General features: G+C 38.0%; 1 protein-coding gene across 1 annotated transcript; it reads left to right on the forward strand.

Annotated features, from left to right (window-relative positions):
• Positions 1 to 2,720: 2,720 nt before the first annotated feature.
• OSBPL3 (oxysterol binding protein-like 3) lies at positions 2,721 to 22,308 on the forward strand (the record flags this gene model as incomplete). The annotated part of the gene is made up of 12 exons (XM_008940177.1): positions 2,721 to 2,828; positions 5,258 to 5,392; positions 6,077 to 6,170; positions 8,972 to 9,222; positions 11,052 to 11,189; positions 13,893 to 13,956; positions 16,302 to 16,380; positions 17,567 to 17,711; positions 19,062 to 19,206; positions 19,885 to 20,011; positions 20,568 to 20,690; positions 22,212 to 22,308. Coding segments are annotated over 12 exons (1,506 nt in total), but the record flags the coding sequence as incomplete, so codon positions are not given.
• Positions 22,309 to 25,706: the final 3,398 nt, after the last annotated feature.

Below are 25,706 nucleotides of genomic sequence, written 5' to 3' on the forward strand. Positions count from 1 at the left end.
TATATATATACACATATATATATATTTTATATTTCAAAGGCTCTTTTGTAAATGTTAATGGTATTGTGAAATCACTGAAGTTTGACAGATTGATTTAGATATGTTATAATCTGTATAATTTGATGTTAAGAATCAGAGGGCCGTTCTTTGGCAGTGAATCTACTTTATCTCAAAAACTACTCAGTTTAATCACTAAGTTCTGGTAGGTTGTGGGTTTCCTCTTCCTTTTCTTTTCCTAACCAGCACTCAAGTATTTACTTTATGACTTGGTATAAAATAAAGGTGAGAGTGCCTGAAAGCACTCCGCTGGCCCTTCTAATGCACTAGAGCTTCACCATTGCTGCACCAAGACACTGCAAAGCAAATTCAAGTACAGCTTGTTTATATTGACTTCCAACCTTAATTATCAGTTAGTCGTATAAAAGCAGCAGTGGAGCTGGGAGGGCAGAGTTGTTAAGTGACAAAGATTGTGCTCTTTAGAAAGGGTGTGTGTGTGTGTGTGTTTATTTGGTGTGCTTTTTGTAATTGGTTGAGACCAGAATTTTCAGGTTGGTCATGTTTGAACAGGCCAACCAGACAGTGATCTGATTTCAGAGCAATGAAGGCCATCGTTACTGTGGTCTTAAAATGTCAGTGTGTCTTGCAGACTCCTAATCAGAAGCAGGGGAGACTCTGGCATTGATAAAATGTGACCTAGATCATCTCAGATTATTTCGGTATGAAAACTTCCCTTTGCTTTACAAGAGCTGCCTGTGGTTATGGTGTTTTAAGCATATAAGAAGCCTCTTTGCCTAGACCTTTGAAGGCCGTGATGTCTTCATCGCTTAGAGAAAGCGGGCACGTGCTGCCTAACAACTATATTCACTTACTTACTTCACTTTGGTTTTGGCTTTCAGATGTTCCACTTCTGATCTTTGAATAGGAGAGTTCTGTTTTTCCAGTGTTACATGCCTACCATTTTAGAGGGAAAAAAAAAAATCTATTTCAAGATTTTTTTTTTTAAACTCAGTGAACATCCAGCTGAGCATGAAATTTTTTTCTGAGCACTGGAATTCTTTTGTCCATCTTGATCCTTTAAATGTCTTTTAAAAGTAATGCTTTGGGGTCTTACCTTATGCTTAATAAGCCTTTTGAAGACCTTCCTGAAGTCACGTATGAACCTTGGCAGTTTCAGCAGAGGTTTAACACCTGTGAAAGCTATTCTTAGCCTGCAGATCTGTAAAGCCATAATGCCAACAGAGATTTTTCTCACCCTGTACAGCAGAAATCCTTTAAGAGAAAGGAATAAACTTCCTTTGAAGACCTATGGAAGCACAGATATGATAAACTTGACATATTTGTAAGACTTCCTTGCAAGAGAGTCCTGTGTTAATGACTTTGACTTAGTGTTTATTGTTGTTTATTTCAGTTTCTTTCTGTACAGGAGGAACAAAAAATCAGACTCACAGTTTGAAAGCTTTCAAACATGAGTCTGTTTTGCTCTCATCAGTGTGGCAGGGAAAGAAAAGTGAACAGATTTAAAGTGGATAAAACACCACAAAATTGGCATCTGCCTCTGCTTCTCCTGCATTAAGATAGTATCTTTGACACAAAATGTAAGAAAAGCAAATACAGAATGGGGAAAAGTATATTTTTCAAAATTTTTTTTTTTTTTTTTTTTTTTTTTTTTTACTTTGCGGGGACAAAGAAGACAATAGAAGGAAGAAGCCACTTTGTAGTGAACAGTGAAAATTAGAAGATGTTATTACAGGAAAGTTGTGAAATTGTTTTTTGCACATATTTGATGTGAGTGTAACACACTGCTGTCCACTTAAACACCGGACACAGAAGTTATATTCACCTAAATGGTGATTTCAGGCCACACACATGTAAAGGCATAATCACTTTCTCCCCTTCCTGGCCACTTTGAGCTTACTGTCTTTCCTGTCCTCAAGACTATTTCTAACAAAATTTACTGTCCCACAAATGCTTGTGATTTTCACAAAGAAGATATGTGAAGAGCAGTGTTGTCTGCATCCTAGTATTGACTCAGATCACTAAAATGTGCTGTGAATCTTCAGTATTGCTCCAAAATTAGTAGCCCAGTCCTTTTTTTTTTTGGATATATTTTCATTGCAGCCAGGGTTGTATTCACTCCCCACAAATCTACTCTGACATCTGTCCATCAGGTACACCTATCACGAGTAAATAAGATGTAATAAACATGAGTTTGCAGTAGCAGCTTTTTATTCTGATCATTGCCATTTTAAGCTGAGAGGACACAAATTGTATCTGTCTGAATTTAAATCTTAGTTCTCTGTCAGTGGAAGGCAAAGGGAATTGTCAGTGTATCAGGATGATGGGAAATGAAATGTTATTGGATGTGGCAAGACGGGAGATGGGGGTGAAGGGAGGGAGCTTGAAAAGAAAAATATGCAGAAAATTAATTTATAATTATCAGTTTGCAAAACCTGGTAGCTTGAAATAACCTTGCTATCTTTGGCTCTTTTTTTTCCCATTTATCGTTTTCCTCACAATGAACAAGAATAGTTTTAATTTGAGAGAGAAGGGAAAAGTCTTGAAGAATTTCTAATAAATGATTTGCTGAACTGGTAATAAGTCATGTGCTAGTGGTGTTTTATACTGCACTTTAAATACTTTTCACCCCTCTCTACACTGTAAAGCCATACTCGTTAGTTGAGAGAACTTTATGTCCCCAATATTTTTGTTAAATATTCCAGGCAATAGCACAAAACACAGATCTTAAAGACCGGTTACGCAGAATACATACCGAATCTATGATCCTTGATTCAGCATCTAATGCAAAATCAAGTCCAGATTTGGTGAAGGTGGGTATGGATTTCCTCTTTCAGTGATGTGTGTTCCTCAAGCCCCTACATCTAGACAGTGCTGCATAGCTGCATCTTGTCCCGGTCTTCGTGTCTCCACTGTGGTGTACTGTGTTGGTAAAACGAGTCTGCTGTCATGGTTCTGAGTAATTTCTGATGATGCATTCTATAGAATTTGGTTTGAAAGGCTTTCCTTGTGAACAGTTTTCCTGAGCACACTTCCATTGCTTTTTGCTACTGGTTCCTGGTGTTCTCCCTCGCCTCCTGGCCACTTCCCATTTGGCATGAACAGACCTGCTCCCTTGTTACCATCACCCTCCTGCTACTGTTTCTCCCTCCCTTATTTCCTTGTTAACTTTCAAGCTCTGTAGTTCTTTGTTGCTCGTCTAAATACTGTTAGCCTGGAATGCTGAAAGCCAGTGTGGATTATATGCATTTTAGAACAACTATCAGACATTTCAATTAAAGGATCAAATAAATGAGATGTACAAGCGTCCTTTCAGCCATTTAGTTTTCTTTGTGTAAAGCCAGGGAGTCTTCTACATACCCAGGTAGCCAGTTTGAGAGGTACTGGTGTTCAGACAGTTTTTTCACTTGCTGCAGAATACAAGTGTATAATGGGGCTAATGGGAAGCAAGAACTGTGCTATTTCTGATGGATTTTCCTAAATGTTAACTCGTACAGAAACTTCTGCTGTGCTTGTGTTATGAATCTTTCATTAGAACTTCAGTGGATGTAATGCTGGGCTTTTTACGTAACATTATTTCCTTTTATTTTCAAAGACAATTTAGTCATTCTGTCTGTTCACTTCTGGTTTAGTAGAGCTGTGTTCTAGTCATACTTAGCTCTTCATTTGTTTTTGATTTGTGTGGGTTTTTTTTCCTTTAAGGTAGTTGATCATTGTAAAGCTTTTTGCATTTAATCCCATGAGAATCTGAACAGCACTTAAACTGCTATCCAGACAAGCATTAATGCACTGGGGTTTAATTTCAGGAGTTATTTATTTTCTTATTTAGTGGAGGTCCTTGCAATGACAGTGGATTATTTTTGAAACTCTTCCTTGCACTATACACACGCACCCCCCCCACACACCAATATTAGCTTTCAAATGATCCTTTAGTGGTTTCATTCAAAAATTCCTTCTGGTGTGGTTTGGGATGGAATTTAAGGATGAAATCACTCATACTGGAGAAGTTACTTTTTTTTACTTGTAGGCTAGTGTAACAGCTTTCCCACAGAAGAGACAATGTTGAGGTTTCCTCTTTTCTTGCTACTGTATATTTTTTTAAAAAGTCTTTTGTACCACAGTTTCGTTTGTTACCATGTCATCATGATCAGCACGTACTGAGTAACACTCCATGCTGCAGTAAAATATACCAGCAGAAGAGCTTTGAAAAGATGATTTGTCAATTTGACTGTAAACTTGCTAGATTGCTCATTATGTTGTTCTGAAAGTAAACCACTACAATTCCAAAAGTATGATAGGGCAGTCATGGCTACAAGTTAGTAAAGCATCTCATGCAGAAAAGCTTGAGAGCAGCTCATACACTCCTTTGGGCCAGCTAGCTCTTTTACTTAGTGCTGAGGGACTTATCAGGGAAAGCAGTAGCACACAGAGTTCCCCAACATTTTTACTCCATCCTCAGAATGAATCAAGTCTCACTGGTTACATCACCTTTGCTAGGCAATCTTTTGGAACTCCACTTAGGCCAACGATCTGTAGAGCTTCCATGGGAGGAGTTACTGAGATCTCCATGGTAGCCAAGTGTACCTGCAGCCGCAAAAGCAACGCCACTTAGATAGTTTTGATATGATGTTAGGTTTGGTTAACAAGAGAGCTATCTCAGGTGTGGATACGAAGGAAAGCTTTCCAAAGCACACTGTAGAAAATTATCTAGTGAAGGAAGAGAGCTAGGAACACATTGCTTTTATATAGAAAGCAACTTTGTTCCTCTGAATTTTGCGTGCTACTACTTTTTGCATTAATTTTGCATCAAGACTCTGGAGGAGAAGTCTTATTCATTTGCAAAGATCAGAAGGGAATGTTAATCGAGGATATAATGTAAGGAGATGGGAGTTGTGTTCTTTTGTGGGCTTTTTGAGGATGCACTTGTGTATATCTGGCTAAATCACACAAATATCAGCTTTTGGGTTGTTTCTTTATCGGGATAAAATACATGCAGCACCATAACTGTTTTATTGGATATGAATTGCTTTTCTTTCTTTCTTTTTGTTCTTCTCTTTTGATGATTTACTTTGGTTTTAAATCCCTCTTAGAAATACATGCTACCTTTCACTAACTTGGAGAGGAGCATGTGCAATCTTCTCCAGTGTTTTATAGCCCTTTAAGCTATAGGACTGTGGAATTGCATGCCTGAATGCCATTTGTGGTACTTTGCATCTCAGAACTCTGTATTTCTTTTAAACAGGAAAATTCAAGAGAAGAAAGCAGAGGTCTGGTTCACCAGGTCTCCAATGAAAGCAGACTGTCTATAGCTGACTCTCTCACAGAATTTTTTGATGCACAGGAAGTCCTGCTGTCTGCCAGCTCTTCAGAAAATGAGGTATGAACATGAAGACTGACATCATTCAGATGTAGTTTATCTGCTACTTGACGTGTAGTCTTTCTGAGTGCTCCCTGCACATCAGATGACTGCCAGAAAATGAAAATTTTCAAGTCATTTAGAAATTAATACACTGCATGTATTTATTTATTGTCATTGTCTCTTCACAGTAAAATGTAATAATTTTTATGGAGCGGTTCTATGTCCACACTGAGGCAAATGGCAACTTGGTAGCTAGTATGCAGATACTGCATGTATTGTACTGTCTACCTTGAGTTGTTACACAGGTGCTTAAGAAATTGTATCATTGAAACATATTCATACCTGTTCTTGTGGTACCTATAGGAACCTTGGGGCTGATGTCATGCATACTGAAATGTAATAGCTCATTTTGTCCCCTCTCTGACTCCATAAAAACTTTGGCTTTTGACATGAGGGAAGCCTTAGCTGTGGGGCCAAGAAGACAAAGCACATTTCCACAAAAATAGTTGAATTTTCAGCGATCATGTCTCAACCTCAGTTGTGTCTTCTTAGGACTTCTTAGCACTTGGTTGTAACACTGAAACACAGCTGAAACAGTTAGAATCTGTTAAAACAATAATTGCAGCAGAAAGTTACATTTTTCATGTGCATTTGGGGTTATTTTAATGATGCATCTTGCTTATTTTCCCACTCCACACTTAGGTATCAGATGATGACTCCTATGTAAGTGATATCAGCGATAATGTTTCAGAAGATAACCTAAGCAATGACTTGGAGAATGAAAGGCAAACTTTAGGTAAGTTCAGTGTTTTATTATAACATGTTTTGAGAATTTTCTTTCTTTTTGGAGGTATATTTTTTCCCTTCTCTTACTAGAAATAATTTGATTCTACAGATTTTGAGATGTAAACAGCTTGTGTTTTTTCTCATACAGCCTCAGACTGGTTTTAAAACAGCACAGTCTGGCTAATCTGATTAACAGGGCCTAGGCACCAGTGATTAAGGAGAATGGTGAAGCACCTATTTTGTTGGCTTCTTTGGTGCAACTCCTTTTCAGTTCCTTTTATGGCCACAGGATTTTTTCAAAGCAGCAAGGCCTAGTTGGTTTGTTTTTTTTTAAAAGTAACAAACTAATTGGCTTTGTGCCTTCCGCTCCTTTCAGCTAACCACAGTGTTCTTCCCACTCTATCAATATATTTTTATCTTCAAAAGTGCTGAACAATGGTTTCTTACTAGCAGCTGTTTCCTGAGATCTCCAAGGACCAGTAGATCCCTATGAACTTGGATAGTTTGATATGCCTGGCAATCTGTTGTATTCTGTAACTCTTTAAAAATGAAGATTTTTCTATTGTTGTTTTAAAGATAAGAAAGAATACAGATTAGAGTACAGATTGATTTATCTCATGATCTGGACTTTAGAAAACTGTACGTTTGTGGCTGTTCATCTTCCTGTAACAAAGACTGTCACTGAAGCTCTGCTATATTAGCAGTATCTCTACATGCCTCCTTCTGGTACCTGCTATTTCTGTGCTTTGGGCAACCTGCCACTCCCATTAATAGCAAACTGGATGTCTTTTTCCTAAAGGGTTTTAGCTGAACCATAAATTGTGGGACTATGATAAAATCCTCTGGCCACTGAAATGTAGAAGGTCAGACCAGGTAATCATAATGGTCTAGTCTGGCTCTAAAAGTCATTGAGTCTAGCTGGAGGTCAGATTTCTTAATCTCCTTCAATGTTGTTGCTGGTTCTTGTCACAGCTTGTGCAAACCAGAACTGCATGGGCTTTTTTTTTCATGGGGGTGGGCAAACTTCCCTGTACAGAAAATATGGTAGCTGGGTATCTAAGTTTTTTCTCCCCTGTTTTTTTTGTCACTGTTTTACCCATGTTAATGGGCTGGTCTAGAATATGTAGTTCAGTCAATTAGTATTCTGCTTTTACTTAGAAGCTGTCAAAGGACACAGCCCAATCTCATTTCAGAGAGCTCTTTGGAACAAGGATAATTTTTTAGCATTTAATTCTTTTCTCGCCAGGTACTCCCTCGTTCCTGAGGTGTCTAAGGGAACACCCTTCCTTTTGGCCTCTTCTGACATTAAATAAATTCTTCAAAGGGGAAGGTATAGGAGCCAACCTCTTAACTGTGTAATTGGTTTAGGCAGATTTTTTTTTTTTTTTTTATTCACAGTGCCCATGACATTTTTATGCAAAAAGATAGATAGTAGACTCCAAACAGTTCACTTGTCCTTGTTACAGTAACTTGGTCAGATGAGATATCAGGACTTCTTGTTTGTGAGTGGCAGGAAAGATGGAAACTTCATCCTCAAAACTTTGAGGCTATTGATTACACTTGAAAACCTTCATCTGAGGCAGGGGCTAGAATACATGGCTGTGATGGAGGAGTTAGCCCTTGTGGCTGTCTGCACTTTGTCACTCTTGGAAGCACTGCTGATGCCATGCTTATGTCTGGACCAGCAGAGGAAATACTGGTATGTTGGCTGAAACTTGCAGTCAAGGGCAGTGATTCTCTGGGCATGTGCTGCACAGGAGAGATGTGCTGTGCCTGGTGCTCTTTTAACTCCAAGACAAAGCTGGATGAGGAAAGCTAGATGAGAACAGGGATTGACAGACAGGGGCTATACCTGAATGTCTTCAAGTGGTAATTGGTTCTAGGGTAGGAGCTTCCTAGGTGCTTCTAAGGACATGTAAAGATAAAATATGTTCTTGTACTGGGAACCTTATTCCTCTCTGAAATGAGATTGATGTCCAGCTAAGCGATATAATCAGACTAGTGCCTGTTGCAGAAGCTTGTAGCTCTATTTTGATCCTGCCACAAATCGTTTCATGGCACCCTTAGGACTATTTATCCTGTTCCGATTGTGTTGACATAGCAACAGACCTCAGATATTCATGTCAAGGACTCTTGACACAACTTTTTTTTTTTTTTTAAATCTTTAGCAAACCTATAGCTCCACAGTTGTTTCAGCATTTCCACCTTTAAAACAGGCCATTTCTTCATCAATATTTGGGTGTATCTAAAAGCTAACATGGCTTATTTTTTTTAAATGCTAAACATTATTGAGAGCACTGTAGAAAAGCCTGAATATAAATCTGTGAGGCAGTAAATTTCCCTGGTAGGAGTATTCAAAAAAGTAGGAAAAGATAGGTAGGAGTTTTTATTATGCTTGGATCTGTAAGTTACGCCTTGCTTTCCAAGAAGTGTCAACTTAATTGAAGTGCTGTCAAGGAGGGAGGCTTTATGTCCCTTAAGCAGATAGAAATCCATCTCTGTTACAAATAAAAGAGTTATAATATTTACTCTTTCAAATTCAGTGGAAAGCCTGAGCCTTTCTTATAGACTTTAAGGATAATGCATCTTTTGTACCTGGCATTTACCTCTGTTAACATATAGAATTTAAAATCTTCTTTTTTATTTTTTTAATTTTTATAACAGGCTTCAATCCAAAAGTGAAATACTTAAATGAACTGAGGGTGGAAGGAAGTTTTGACAGAAGAAAAGATAGATGTATGTTTACAAAGAGGATGAAACTAAGTAAACAGTGAATTGACTTGTTCTGCCACTTTCTTCCTTCCTTTGCAGACTGTATTTCTGAAAGTGGCATTGGATGCAATTCTAAACGGAGGACATGTTTACCAGCTCCATGTCCTAATACAAGTAACATCAGCCTATGGAATATCCTGAGAAATAACATAGGAAAGGATCTCTCCAAAGTGGCCATGCCTGTGGAATTAAATGAGCCACTTAACACCCTTCAGCGTCTCTGCGAGGAGCTGGAGTACAGCGAGCTGCTAGATAAAGCAGCACATACACCAAACCCATTTGAGCGGATGGTAAATATGTTGTTCTAAATACTTAATAACATTCAATACAATTAGAATACAGTAAATGTAAAAGCAGTCTGTCAAAGAAATGAAGGTGTTCTGTTCTGTTTTTCTCTCTCAGCTGAGAGAGCACCTTCCACACGTATCTGTACATATGTACTCAGTGTTCTTGACTCTTCTGCATAAGTTCTATTGTTTTGTCAGGAGGTATCAAGTACACTGCTGTCCTGCAAGATTAAAAAAATAAGTAGGTTAGTTCTGATTTTCAGCTTTTGCTCTGTAAGATGGAAAATTCACAGCAAAAAGGGGAGTTGAGCTAATATACTTCCCCCTTGAGTATGAAGGCTACAATCTATCTTTTCTTAAGGGCAGCTAATCTGGTAACACATTTGTGCATATATGCTGTGTCTCCCGGCCTGACGTTACTGTGATACCTTTATATTAAGTAAATGAACTCCATTTGTTTTATTAACTGGTTTTGTGAAATTTTGGAGTTGATCCAGAATGTTCAAGATGTCAAAAACTGGGTGATATGAATGTATGTTTGGTACAATAATGGTGTTATCTTCTGCCAGCGCAGAACCCTGAATTCAGCATTTGGCAAAAGAACGAGAGAAAAATGTTTTTCAGTTGTTCTGCTTCCATGTGCACAAGAGCTGCTTAATATGTAAGCCTGTAAATAAAGGATTAAAAACTATATTTTCGAAAATGGAAGCTATAGATTGGCTCTTAAACTGAGTTAAGCTTTTTCAACTCAACACATCTTATCTTAAAATAAGATTAAAATAGTCATGGTATACTGTTTGGAAAGCCTCCCGCTGCAGTCTGACACTCTGCAAGTGTTAGAGTTTCGTGTCTGTTCTCAAGACAGAGGGTGTGGCTATTAACTGGGGGGTTTGATGCAGAGCTTGTTGTTTCCTCTTGAGACCATATGTTAAAAGGAAAAGGAAATTAGCAGTAGTTGTTTGTGTGCGAGTGAAAAGAAGCTTTTTACCCCTACCAGAGTTTCTAGAAATTGCCTCAAAATGGAGTATTCTTTGCCTTTGTGAAATTCCTGAGGCAAAATTAATGCTAGCTGTGGCATAGTAATTGCAGTAGTTCATAAAAAGCCATTCTGAAGTGGATTTCTGAGACTGTGAGAGGAAAGCATCTACACTTCCACAATATGAGGTAAAGGGAACGAAAAAAGACAAAAATGAAACAACCTGAAGTGCTAATTCCTCTGGCATAGGGGGAATTAGGCTTGAGTTGACTGCAAAAGTTTGGCAGGGTTACCTGTGTCTCAGGCATAACTAGGCACAGTTTCATGTTTAGGTAATAGCACAGAATAGATAAAAGGCAATTCAATTCAAACTGCATTAGAAATAGCAAACTTAGTGAAAAATCATCTCATACTTCCTGTGCCACATTTAGGAAAAAGATAGTTGGTAGATCCATAGAATCACAGACTGTAACTATAAAAGCCAGTTATAATACAAAATTTACCAGTGGTTTTTGAGGTTACTGCTTTGAACTGCATTGCAGAATGCTAAGCTATTTCAAACCATTTTCAGAAATGCTGCTTTCAGTTGATGAAAGTTGCAGCATTTGACCCAAATAATTCCATTCCTGGACCCTCGAATGACGCTCAGAAAACTGAATAACTCTCTAATGTGGGAGCTAGTGCTTAACTTGCAGGAGACATACTTGTTTGTAGTCTGCAAATGATAGGGAAAAATACAGGATCTGATGTCAGAATAAAACTTTTTTTTTTTTCCTTCTGTTAAATCTATGTATAGCAAAACTGTGCATGGCTGTGGTAAACTCATTAATCAAAATTTCACCTCTGTTATTCCCAGGTGTATATAGCTGCATTTGCAGTCTCTGTGTATGCGTCTAGTTACTACCGAGCTGGAAGTAAACCCTTTAACCCTGTGCTTGGAGAAACCTATGAATGTATTCGTGAAGATAAGGGTTTCCAGTTCTTTGCAGAACAGGTACGGTCTGCTGCAGCCCTTAGGTTTGCTACTTGATACACTGCTTGATTCTAAATGCACGGCTGGAATCCTCTGGAATTAACAGCAAAATACAAAATTACTTTATATAACCTGAGCTGAGCAAAACTCAAGGGATATTGCAGAAAAAAACCGAAGAGAATTGGGTTTTGAGGGAGGTCTGTGGACTTTGGGATGGAACAAGATGACCAACAGCTGGCACTCGAGCAAAGGCTGGCAGGCTGCCTGCTCCCGTAGCCAGAGAACTCGGTTAAGTAGGGCGCAGTTCCCCTGGCTGAAATCTGATGGGGGCTGCAACAAGCGCTCACATCCTTGTCGCTTTCTTTTGTGTGTGGTCATTAACAACACTACCTCAGCTTTTTAATGTCTTCTTTTATACCAAGTACATTTCTTCAGCCAATCAACCACTAGTATTTTCTATGGCACCATGGATCTTCCTGCTTCCTGTCCAAATACTCTGTGGGCTAAGCCTTTCTGGTACCACAGCTTGGTAGGTGAAGGAAGTATACAACACATCAAAGTACGATTGTGTTTATAAAAATTATTCCCCAACAGGAGAATAATTATTAAGTATGGGTGAAAAATACTAAGTTTAAAGCAGCCAGTTTACTAAAATTAAGCTTGTTATGTTGAAAAGAGATAAAAGTTAAATAATCTGGTGCCTAGCAGAGTAAGATTTAATGATAAGATTTAAGTAAGAGTAAGAAGTAATGATTGAAAGCTGTTTTGTTCTGTCTAGACATAACAAAAAAGAAAGAATAAAAAATGTTCAGTGGGCAAGGTTGTGCAGCCTAGAAATTTGACCAGATAAAGCCTTCTAGGAGGCTTCTTTTAGGAAAAAAGTGATTTTGACTACTTCTGAAGATACAACATTGTGTACGTTGTTTCATAACAGACAAAAAGGAGTGCTGTGTGATCTTTCCTTAGTCTTGGGAAATGTCACATGCAAGAGTAAAAATAAGGAGGGGGAAAAAAAAAGTAAAACAGTCAAAGCAAGATCCAAATCTAAAGTTCAAGTAGTGTGTCTGGTTCTTCATTGTGTTGCTTGAGTTCTAAGACGATGTATATAGAACACTGCAGTTACCAGTGTAACAGCAAATTGGAATAACTAAGTGGTGAATAAAGGTTGGTACTGACCTTAATGTTAGATTGAATTAAAGAGATTTTCCCCTGAATATTGGATAAATCAGTACAAAGGCTGATCTTCTCTAAAGAGTAATTTTAATACATGAGGGGGCTTGGGTTGTTAACAAGTATTATTCTAATATGTGCAATAAGTGATGTGAGTTTATAGAGTGGTAAAGTTACTGTAATAGTATGGAGTGGAGGGATATTAGGAAGGGAGGGCAGTGTAGAAGGAAAGAAATCTCATGCAGGTTGCAAGTACTAAATGTTTGCATCAAGAGCTGTTGCTCATTGCTTGTGCAAACATTTTGATGCTTACTCTAGGTAATTTGTTAGTACAGATAGCATGTAATCCATGGAACAGATAGGCAAAATGTATAAAATAACAGAGATTCTGTTCTATTACTAGAATGAGTATAGAATAACTCTACTTAGCACCATGACCTTACCCTGGAATCATAACAGTTTAAGTGAGGGCTAAATTTAACCTGTGAATTACAGTGACATCTGGGGTTAATCTGGGTACAGTGTGTGTGAGAGAAGTGTAGCTCTTGTAGGATTAGGGCATATCTGAGAGTAATTAGTACTTTTGTCTTTTTTTTAAACCAAGTAGAGGAAGTTCAGTAAGCAACTGGATGCCTGCAGAAAAAAACGCCTGATAACAGATTTGCAAAATGAGTAGCAGTGGAGAAAGCTGAGCCATGTAGGTGGTTAAGAAATTAAATTCCTAGTGGAAAATAGCAATTTGACTTGAAAATAAAAACACATCAAAGAGTTGGTCCTGGTCAGTTGTTAGCTGTGTTCACGCAGAGTGGAGAATTTACAGCCAAGGAGGGGTGGCTGCTTTCACGTTGAGCAGTTACTTTATTATTTACTATTGCCTTCTAGTAGCCTACGCTGTGTATCTGGCTACTTGCTCACAGTCCTTTCTCGCTGCTTTGGTGGTTGCCCCAATTCTTGTATGTGCTATTGCTGAAAGCTGACAAATGCAGTGTGCTTGGTGAGTTTTGCACTAGAAACACCTGGGGTGTCACTAGAGCAGTAGCAGGGGTTGCTAGATGTAATTTCATGGCTTGATTTCTTCACCCATGGCCACTTCAGAGATGCTGACCACTGTCTCCTCCATCATAGGCTTTTGTGGGTATTTACTACACAGAAGAGTTTGGCCCTTTGGGTTTTTTTTTTAATTTATTTTTATTTTTGTCTGCATGCTCAAAATGTGGCTTCTGCTGATACATTAAGAGGTCCTAAGGGTAAATGTAATTATCACCATAGAGACAGTGTACAAAATATATAATTAAATTTTCATTCAGTGAACAAAATTCACAGGCCTTTTAAAATAAGTGCTTCCTGTTTCTTTCAATGCTTCTTAGGTTGCAGTAGTTTATTAATCCCACTGACTCCCCCTTCAGGACACAGCTGCAAAAGGAAAGTGTTTGAATTGTAAATGTCATATATGAATGAAAAACAAGGGGGGGGGGGGTAACCCAAACTAAAATGACTGTTCAAGTGGTAATATGTCCATCTTTTTTTTTTTTCCCCCCTTTCATGTCTTATTAGGTCAGTCACCATCCACCTATTTCTGCATGCCATGCTGAATCTGTGAATTTTGCTTTTTGGCAAGGTAACTCTTTAGTCTATCATTTATTTTTACAGTGTTCATGATATTTTCATTGTACGTCTAACATGAAATATCCAGAAATTGGGAAAAGGTGAAATTTCCTGCTTAAATTGTATTAGAATGACTTTAAGAAATGCTAGTCTATACTTACTTGCCTGCTTCTTGTATGTTCTGCCATTATAAAAGTGTTGAATTTATTTTAAAAAACAGTAATTGATTATTCTTTTCATGTGCAAATATCTGCGTTTCTTTAAAATCAGGTTTGTTTTGGCAGGGGAGTTCTTTAGTAAAGAAGAGTTATACCTCAAGCTATTTGTCAAACAAAGAAGCTAGAGCACACCTTGAAAAACTACAAGTTAAATCCTGAGCCTTGGCAGATCTTGTAAACCTGTTCTGAAAATATGCCAAAAAATGAGCAAAACAGCAAAGATAAATGTTTACCTTGTCTTTCTCTGCTGGCTTTATTACAGTATGTAAGATTTTGTGCTGTTTCACTACTAACATTGTGTTTCAAAAGAAGTGTGTTGGAACTTTGTTTGCTGTGTAATGGTGGTGAAGATGTCAGCCAGTCGCAGTACCTGTGTGGTTAGATGTTTTTGGAGTGTAGACAGACCATAACTATGCCTTTTAACTTAGTTAAAATCCTTCACCCTGAGGTTTGTCAATTCACAATGTAGCCATATTATAACCTTTAATTCTGTTGTGATTCTCTGCTGACTTGATTATAGTTATGACAGATGGAGCTGTACTGAGCAGAAATGAGAACTCTGTCATTAGTCAGGGTTTCATTATTCAGTATAATTCTTTGCTTTGTAAATAAATACTGAGACAATAGTACTTTTGTTCTTCGTTGAAAAAAAAAAAAGCAAAGATTACCAAAATTTTAGTCAGTAACTGAAAAATGTATAAAGAAGATTTGATAGCAACCTGTCTTAATTAAAACTGATGAGACTGATTTAACAGATCTTGACAATGGTTATCACTCAAATATATTAACGTGTGCGTTTAGAGAAAAATCTCTTCTGTAAAAATGAGAGCTGAGAATTTGTCAGTGAGAGAGTCTGAGATTGGGTCTTGATAAGCACAAGAGACTCGGGGTACTACAGGGTTTGAGGGTCTGATTTAGTTTTCGATATACTTAGCTGAGCTCATGTGAGATCTAGACAATTCTTTTTTCCAATGCAAAAGCAGTTTGTAAATACTGAGGCCTCTTGTTATGGGGCTATATTAATTAGTGTGGAAAGATTAACATCAAATTAATCACAAAGGTAGCTTGTCAATGAGGTAAATTCTTTCTGTGTGCAAAGACATTTTCATTTACTATTATCTCCTCAGCCAAAAAGGAGACAGTCCTCAGCAACACTGCCAGAGTAGTGCAGTCATCCCTCCAGATACTGACTTTAGTTCGTCTTTTTCACCATCAAGAAATCTCTTGATCATCTCTAGTGGGCCAGAAGACTGAGTTCTGACAGGGACAGTTATTTTGGAAATGGTTTTCCCCAATGTGTGAAGCTGACTGCTTTTGCAAACGGGTGTGGACACGTGAGCAGTGGGAATGCAAAATAGAAGGTTCCAGCTATTACAGCATCTGTGCTAAGTAGTCAGAGCATAGTTTGGAAATAACACTTTGTTTTTCTTTGCTGTCATAAAATTTTTGCATGATCAAGTTGCACACTGGTTCCCAAGATGTTTCCCAGGTACTGATCTCTGTGGGACTGCTTTGCCATTTATGAGAATATAGAACATAACACAGTCTGATAATGCATTTTAACTCTTAAACTCAGCAGGGTGAGGTTTTTTTTTTTTTTTGAGACATGATGTGAGACTTGGACAGGTCTTCCTGTGATTCAGACAAGATTTTAAAGGGCCGTTTAAACTTACAGAGGGAGTTGACTAAATCCCTCTGTAATTGTGTGCCCTTTGAAACAGTCTCTTGCTTCTTCACTGGGGATGTTCTGAGTTGCTATATTTTTGTATTTTAAAATCTGCTTTTGTTTTTGGAAATGTCTGCATTCAGTAGCAACTGAATTGCAGAGAAATTCGTGCTGTCTATAGCTTATCCAAATTCTTCTCTTCTGAAAATTTTGGAGAGAGGACTTTTGAACCTCTGTTAATTTGCTATTTAAATAACCTATAATGTAATGAGAAAAAAAAAAACAAAACAAAAAAAAAAAAAAAAAACCCAAACACACACATTTGAAGGTCCACAGCATTCCTTAAACACTTCTGTTACGTTGCACTCTGTTATTTTGCAATTCTTGAAACTAAAGTAGAACCCATAAATAGATTGATTCACTCATGCCTGTAACTAAACCTGCCTGTTTGGTTTTTTTTCGTTCTTGTTTCAGATGTACGATGGAAAAACAAATTCTGGGGAAAGTCCATGGAAATTGTTCCAGTCGGTACAACACACGTGACTCTTCCAGCGTAAGTGCTGCAGTCGTGCAGTGCTGTTGGCCCACAGGCACAGACGTGCTCACACACACTGGAGCCACGTCCATCCAGATGGGAACAAGATAGGCTGTATTAAACTGAAGATTAGGCCCATGGTGGGCTGATGCACGGGAGAATAATCTGGTTCATATGTGGTCTGTTCTGTATCCCTGCGTGTCTGACATAGAATTGGCCACAAAAATGGTACTGGGGTTAAAGGCAAAAGCGAAGCATTAGTTTTAAGGTTATTTTTGGAGCAAATAGATTAGTGTGCATGATGAAGCACGTGACCTGCAGGTAAGGGCAAGTAAACAAGTTACTGTGGGGTAAACTGGCCACATACCTGCTAGTCTGCAGAAACTGTCCTTGTGCATACCCTTACAGTGCAGCAAGTGAAAGCAAGTGGTTAAGGGAGGTGAGGGAAGTTTCTAATATCCTCATGGGCTGTGTGCAAGGCAGTTGCTGTGGGGAAACTGGTGCTTTCTACGTTTGCCCTTTACCTTACCAGGAATGGTTTAGCTATTAATACCCAGAACAAACTGTAGAATACATGTTTTCATGAGACTTTCATTTTCTTGATAAGCTGTTTTATACGAACATTCACTTTTTTGCTAAAAGGTTAACTGTTAAAGGTTAAATACCTACTGGTACTCGTTCATCTTCCCCTATCTGCTGCCTTCCTGTGTACAACTGCATCTTGAGCTACCTGGTGAGAACTTCTGCTCGTGCCTGAAGCATGCACACAGGCTCAGCCTTGAGAACTTGAGCCAAGTTCGTTCCACTTAATGTCTTCTATGACTCTGGTGGACCACCTCCTTGTTTTCAGTTGCCACTGTGTTGCAAACTGTGAAATGGACGTTTCAGCCAGTAGAAGGCATCAGAATGATTACTTTTGGAAACTTAAAACTGGTAAAGAGAGACAAGTAAATTGAAACAAAACTCAATTCAAGACTAAAGTTTATAGCTGAAGTGTAAAGGGTTTTCTGGGAGACAGGATTATTGTCATACAGTTTGTTTTTGAAGTGTGGGACAAGAAGATGAGACATTCCAGGGGGAAAAAAAAAATGTGGATTTTTTCTGATCAAGTTCTCTGATTTTTTTTTTTTTTTTTTTTTTCCACAAGTTTATGAGCTCATTTGAACATGACATGAAATTTTTCTTGTGTGTATTTTTCTTACAGTTTTAAAGACCATTTTGCATGGAACAAGGTGACATCTTGCATCCATAATATCTTAAGTGGGCAAAGATGGATTGAACACTATGGAGAGATCATCATCAAAAATCTTAACAATGACACTTGCCACTGCAAACTGACTTTCATAAAGGTAACTACAGCAGTAATCACAGGAATGTTGGCAGTACCTTTTCTAACAGACATAGCAGTGGGTGGATGCTCTCTGGTGAAGCTCAGTAGAACTGCTTACAAGCTGTATTTTCCTCTACTTCTCTTGTAATTACCTGTCGTTCTTTGAGGAACTTTAACTCTGAAGGAACTGTCACTCACGAGGCAGAGCCAGACAAGAAAGAGAACTAACAGTTTCCTTGGGTGATTCCTCTGGAGATACAGAAAAGTATCCTGAGGAAAGGAAAGCAGGAAATGATGAAAAACCTATTCTGTATTTGAGAGAGATAGGCACAAGGTGCTACTGACAGTGGTTTACCACATGCCTCCTGCTAACCCAGTGGCATGTGCCGTGGTTGCATTCATTCAGCAACTGTAGAAGGAGTGCTCATGCCGAGTCCTTCACCCAATGCTCTTTCCTACTTTGTAGCTACTTGAGGAGTTTAAGTGAGAGGTGGTGGTGTTACTCAAAGCTTTTCCTTCAATAGAAGGCATCAAGATATGGTTTCCTCAGGAAATGCTCTTATAACTGAAGTTAAAATTTGGTTGTTGCAATAGATTACTTCTTCCTAGTAAAGGAAAATCAGTGAAAACCTAAAATGATGCCAACATTTCTAACCTGAGAAACACTTTAGCAACGCATGCTAGGAGACTTACCTTAACCTGCATTTTCTGTGTGAGTGCTGGAGAAAGTCTGTGCTTTACAGAGAAGCAGACCATACAGATACAAGTGAAGTACTTCAGCATACCTGTGCAGCATGGCATGCCCAGCAGTAGGATTTTCCTTCTCTTATTTGTTTTCCTGAACACTTCCGTGTTTTCTAAGCAGCATTAGGATGATTTATCGGTTTTTTTTTCCCCAAATACTTATTTGAAAGTACTGTAATGTATTTGAAGAGTTGCAGTAGATGTTTAAAGTTCACATTTTAAAGACTGAAAGCCTGCAGATCTTACACCTCTGATATTGTAAATTATCTAAAGTGGAGATTACTGTATCAGTTCCTCCTCTTCCACTTCTGCAGGTTTGGGGAAGATGTAGATAATTCAGTCAGGAGTCAGTGTTATTTGTCACTGGGCAAAATTCAAGGTCAGCTATGCTTCACCTAGTAGTACTGCTCCTAAAGAAGAAAAAAAAAAAAAAAACCCTAACCACAATTCTCAGCGTTGATATATAGTACTCACAGCAGTTTTTTGCATATGATATTGTTGCATACTTAAACGAATAGTTTTCATTTCAGAAAACCACTCTACATCATGGTGCTACTGACATGGCAAAACCACTCACACTTGATCTCTTATGCACCTTCTTTCCCCTTGTTCCTTTTAATTTTAGGCAAAGTATTGGAATCCAAATGCACATGAGATTGAAGGCAGTGTCATGGATAAAGCCGGGAAAGTTGTGCATCGGCTCTTTGGGAAGTGGCATGAAAGTTTATACTGTGGGACACCTTCATCTTCAAACTGCATATGGAGAGCAAGTTAGTGATCAGAATGGCTACAGAACTTAAGATCTGCTTCTGAATAAGCTTACTATTTTCCTGCCTTTATTAGGCCGCAACTTCTTTTTATTTCTGTATAGACTCTTGGATTTTTTTTTCCCAAGCATTTAAAATTTAGACAAGAAGAATAAATTATTTAACTTAAATAATATGAAGAACTTAATCCCATGGATTCCTTGTTTTTTCCATTCTCTCTCATTTTCATATTTGTGTACAAAGTGGTTATTGAGGACTCTAAAAGGAAGGGGGCAGGGGAGAGGGAAAGAAAAAAACCCTCCTTTTTGTGTAGAGAATGTGTGTGTATTTCATGTATTAAACACAGGAGGATAGCCCACAAAACTCAGTTCTGTAATGCCAGCCAAATCTGAACTACTCTCAAGCCTGTGGGGTTTTATGTACTGTAGTTTGAGAAGCACTATGATAATTGCATGGCTGCCATCGCAGCTGTGCTCTGATGCAGCTGAGAGAAGAGGAACCTGTTTTGTTGCAGTGCAGTTATCAAGGGGGATGTCGTCTTTTGTCCCATCAATAAAAAACTCTTCTTCCCCCAAAACTGTGACCATGGTTCAGAGATGAACAAGTGACTGATGGGAGCTTGGAATTTTCCTTCTAAAGATAATAGTATTGGAATTCTGAATATCCTCTTTTCTTCTGTAGATCCAATGCCTAAAGATTATGAACAGTGGTATGGATTTACTCAGTTTGCACTGGAGTTAAATGAACTGGACATGCAAACTAGATCTTTACTCCCACCCACTGATACACGTTTTAGGCCAGACCAAAGGTAAGAAGCTTACATATTTTCCTCAAATAGTTCTTAATCTTCTGTATACTTACTTTACCCTAAGCTCAGACTATTTTGTGTAGATACCTGCAGTGTGTTTCTGTTTCCACATTAATGTGCATCTGAAGCAGACATTTTAATTGCTTATCAAGAGATGGTCCAGTCACTATGGAATAGTGTCTCCTAAAGCTGGCTCTTGGATGCTTCTAGATAACTTCCTTTCCAAAGATGTTAAAACTTCAGTACTTCAGGTACTTGATATTGAGCATACTGTGTTTGAATAGCCAAAACCCGACATGCTTGAAACCTCCTTCTGCAGTGGAATTTCTACTGTTGCTAACTTTGAAGTAAAAGAATATAACAATGATTCTGAGCTTCTTATGAGAGCTACTTTTCCTCAAGTGCTTTTTGATAGGGCAGTTGTCTGCACATGTAGCTGTTTATCTTTCAAACACTGAACTACCCGCTGTAAAGATGAGATCCTGGAGCTCTAGAGGACCTGGTGTAGGTAGGGGACAGGGGCACTACTTGTCTCTTATCACTGCTGGTGTTACAGATTTCTAGAAGAAGGGAATATTGAAGGAGCTGAAATACAAAAGCAGAGGATCGAGCAGCTACAGAGAGAACGACGAAAGGTGCTGGAGGAAAACAATCTAGAGCATCAGCCTAGATTTTTCAGGTACTATATAATAATTAGCATATAATTTATTGTAATTCTTTACAAACTGCCATAGTGTGGGCTCCAGTTTTTTTCCAGGTTTCTTCTGTATTCTTGATTTTTGTACTTTGGCTATGTAGAACACTCCAAACTCAATTAAAACTCAGAATTATATATTGCTTTATTCATTAGTGTATCCCAGAATTTCTTTCTAATTTTTTTTTTTGCCTTGATGGTGACTGATATTTAGTCTGTATTTGAATTTGCCTGAGTAAATGCAACATCTCTGATTCTTTCAAGCAAGGTGAAGTAGCTGGATTTAGCTTAATTACCTCTGCTGAACTTTTCCTGAATTCAGGAGGATTGCCTGGTGCAGAAGTGTGCAGTTGGATCCTTTCATTTCCAGGGTTATTTTTGAACATGATTCCCCTGTTTCGTGGGGAAAGAATTATCATTCAGAGAGCACTTTATTTCTTCCTGTTGTAAATCAATTAACAGAAGACTTCAGCCATCAAAAGAAAAATGAATGCTAATGAGGATGTGGCCTTTTGCCCTCCAGCTTCCCTGTTCTCCTGCAATGAAAGAGCTGGAGCAAAAGTGAACATTCAATGAGCCTAGGTATCACAGCTAACATATCCTAGATCCAGTGTTTTTTCTGGATAGATAGGTACTGTACTTCAGAGGAACACAAACATTTAAACTAGGTGCAAATAGGTGCGAAAATGGAATGGCTCAGACTACTAGATGTCTGACAGCCTGGTGAGCTAACTCATCACATGTCAATCACATTTACTAAAGAGAAGCCAATGTTGCTTCCAGCAGGATAGAGGCAAAGTCTAATACTTCATAACTGTATATTCACAATGAGAATTGGGAATAAGGATGAGGAATTGAATCCTCACAATGAGGATTTGAAAACTGAGATTTGTGCTGTAGAGTTAAATAACAGAATTTAATTACTGTATAGCAAAAGTGTTATCCAGTGTTAGACTAGACAGGAATTGGGCATTTGGCTTTTCAGTACTGATTTCTCTCTTCAACAAATCACAAGACTTGATTTATTTAACATAATAATTAGCTGTTGTGCCAAAAATGTTGCACACTAGATTAAAAGCAGACTGGTTCCTTCAGTGTATGGTACCTAGTGCCCTGAGTCTGGCCTCTTGACTGAGCACTATAGGCTGTCTGTATGCAATAATTGTGGTGAGCCTTCACTGGAGAAGTAAAAAGGAAATTTCCACTCCAAGCTGCATTTGAGACCATGAAATTAACCTGGATTGTAGCTTTTAAGTGCTAAGCACAGGCAGGTGACTGAATTAAAGAGTGTTGATCTCAGTTGTGCACGAGGCTACTGGGGTGCATCTCCAAGGCCCAGTGCAGACATACCAGTTCAACTCTCCAACCCTGTTGCCTTGTTGGAGGCTGCAGTGAGTTGTACTGCACCCGGTTCATGGGCTGGATTTGGCATCTGTGCATAGTATTACACAGCATGTGTGGAAAATATAAGCCTTACATTTAAGACGTTTGTTTCATCTTTGGTAGGAAATCCAGCGATGACTCTTGGGTGAGCAATGGAACCTACATGGACCTTAGAAAAGAACCTGGTTTTTCCAAACTGGACAATCCTGTCCTCTGGTGAAAGAGGAGCTGAGTGAAGATATTCCATGCTGTATTCTCAGATGTGATTTAAAAGAAATACATATAAAATATATCTATATCTCTACATATATATATATATATATATGCACATACACACACATATGTGTGGGCTGTGTGTATCTGTGCAAGTGTGCATATCTCCAGAATTGTCTTTAATTTAGAATCTGATAGTTTCCTTTACTCTGGCTATTACAGTGATTGAATGTAAAAATATCGTAACTTCTTTTTATAAAATATGTAATAAACAGTACTGAATGTTAACTGCAAGAGGGAAAAGAGGAGCTTTTACACTACTTTTCCAATGTGTGAGTTAACATGCCTTATTAAACTGCATTTGAGACAGTAGCAGCAGCAACTCCTAGCTGTGCTGAGGAATCAGAGTGCAAGCCTTCCACAGTTCAATGAGTAGTTCAGCTGTCTCTGAGCTGGTATAAATTGCTAAACCTAATTACCCACTGGTGCTGGAACCTGAGAATCATCTTTTGCTGCCTGCAGAAAAGATTTGAATCAGCTTTTGTTTCTATTAGCTTTTTCCTTAGCATAATGGAAGAGGTAGTTCTGAGCTTCCATCAGTGGTTCTACTGCCTTATGCGTAAACTGTACCTGGCTAAAGGTAGAGCTAGAAATTCAGGAATCGCCAAAATTTTCCACTGGGAAAACTTTCCGATTCAGATTTATAGCCCCCAACAGGGCAAGAGGAGGAGATCCCTTGTATATACTACTTGAGCACTGACTAGATGAAGAAGCTCTCTCTTTTCCAGTAAGTAAGACCTCTACAGAGCACGAAATCCTGTGCTTCCATAGCTTCCTTTGTTTTTATTAACCTAAAAATTACAACAGTAAGACTTTTTAAAAAGTAAGCAAACTGATTGTTTTAAGCTAGAAATTTTTTCTTAGTATTTTGATATTTTCTACCTCTTAAGAAATAAACAGCATATTTAAGATCTTATATTTAAAATATGACCATCTGCCTTATGGACAAGTATATGGAGTCTTTGATCTTCCTCTGTTTGTTTATGTTCAGATAAATATCCAAGTGTCTTGCACTAAATCAATTGCATCCCTTTCTTGTAATTTTGTACATATGGCTAGATCTGTGAAAATACTAAACCATAGGTCAGAAATTTAGCAGGAAACAAATGTAGCAGAAGTCACACTTTTGAATGAAGGTTATAGAGATGGACAGTATTTTTTTGTTTTTTTCCCATCAAGTCACAATGCCACTGTCATTAACAGAAGAATTTAGATCCCTGCCTATTTGCAACTCAAGCCTGACTCATGATTCTTCAAGTCAGTTTTACGTGTCTGTGACTCTGGCAACAATGCAGTTTCCACGTTACAGATCTACATCCTGTCACCACCACCCCCACCTTTTCTTTTTCTTACATGCTACTTAAATGACACAGAAGAAACCCAGATGTTGTTGGCATGTTAGGCTGGCTTATGGCTGGAAAAATTGTCGTGGCATGGATAAGGGAGATACCTGGGGACCAGTAGCTTAGAAAAGCTTGCACTTTGCTGTGTGCTGCTTTGTTCTAAAGAAAACATGTTAAAATGGATCCATACATTATATGTAACATGAAGGAAATGCTATGAATGCTTCCGTTTTAAACCAACTCTACAATGTCAGGCTAGACATATATTTGAATTTAGCTTTCTGTTTACCTTGAAGCCTCATAGTCTTAGAGGCAGATGAATGCTTTTTCACCATTTTTCAATTTGCCCAAAAACCCTGTCTCACTGTCATTTCTATAATCTATTACCAAAGAAGTTAACATAATTCTTTCTATTTAATGCATCTTTTAAAGACTTGGCTACCATGCCAGCAGCTTACAACAAAGCAAGGTTCATGTCAGTATGAAGACAAAAGCTTAGCCTTGGCATTTTCGGGAAAGTGAGGATCTCTTCATGGCTGGTTCCCTTCCTGTGTTTTATTTTTGTATTAACTGTCAAACCTGGCACAGAAATGAATTTATATTTGTAATTATCTTTGCTGTTGTTAATTACCATTTACACTAAAAATAATATTCCTTTAAAAACAAAAATGGATAGGGAAATTTTGTTTTTACAAAGCGCTTTTAAGAAAGGGAGCAAAGTTAGTGGAGGATGCATGAAACTTGCTCACTGTCATATTTGGCAGCCACTGGGATTACTGTGGATCTGATTGCTGGGTTTGTATTTTCTGTGTATGGAGGGGATTTCCCTATACTTTGTCATATGAGCAACAGTTGATAGCATCTGAAATTAAAGCATTAGAGGCTAAAAGGCAAAGTTAAAGTATGCATTGAAATCAGCAGGTGTTAAATGAAACTAATCTCATATTGGGTGTTTGAGTCATGATTTTTGAGAAGTCAGACTGGCAGTGTTGCCTTGTCTCTTACAATCTAAAATGTCTAAAATTAATTTGATTAATGACATGAAGCATTGGGCTGAGCAGTGCCTTAAGTAATACTTTCTTCAGCAAAATTCCCATGCGAAGAAGTTAAACTTCAGAAATTTACTCTCATCTCCAGAAACATAATGTCTGAGAATAACGCAAGGTGTTTCTTAAACACATGAATCAAAATGAAGCTCCTTTTATAACTTTCTGGTACACATCCGCAGACACAATGTAAAACACTTGTGAATGAGCCTCTGACCCCTTTTTTCCAGGTGCAGTATTTGTCCCTGCTTACTTTTGTACAAAACAATACAGTTCAGTTGCTAAATTTATGTTCTACAGGATATTAAGAAGTAGAAGAAAATTGTCTTGATGTTACTTCTATGTATTTCTGCATAAAAATATATTCACAAACATTAATATACTCTATACAGTTATTCTTGTTAAAACATGACATTTTGGTAATTTACTTTCCCAAAACTTCAGATGAGTTAATCAGTGCAAAGCGTACATTTGCTTTCTATAATATAATTATGACAGCTGTTGTTTTTAAAAACTGACATTGAGGGACTTTTTTCCCCCATTTCTATGCTGAATGGTGAAAAGAATGTATCAGGCAACGTACTGCTTCCTTTCATACACAGCAGTGATCCCCAAGTCGTTTAGCTCAATAGGTCAGTCTTAAAATTTCCTGATGACCATTTCCTGCTGGTAGAGCTCTGTTATTTGATGACTTTATAAACATGACTTAATATGATTTTGGAGGGCTGCTTGAGAAGCAGTCATTTAGCACTGCCTTTCTTTGTGTATCTCACTGGAAGCTTACATCAAGATGATGGAGCAGTTTAGGCTTTTGGGTGTTAAAACACTAGCTCGGTTTTCAAATTAAAAAAAAAAAAAAAAAAAATCCAGGGAAATAATGTTCTTAGAAACAGAAACCCACAGTTCTATTTCCAGATTTGCAGACTTGACAGTTTCTGATTTTGGTGCAGTGTAAG

This window comes from Merops nubicus, unplaced genomic scaffold, assembly GCF_000691845.1.
Source record: "Merops nubicus isolate BGI_N331 unplaced genomic scaffold, ASM69184v1 Scaffold31155, whole genome shotgun sequence".
Lineage (NCBI taxonomy): Eukaryota > Metazoa > Chordata > Aves > Coraciiformes > Meropidae > Merops > Merops nubicus.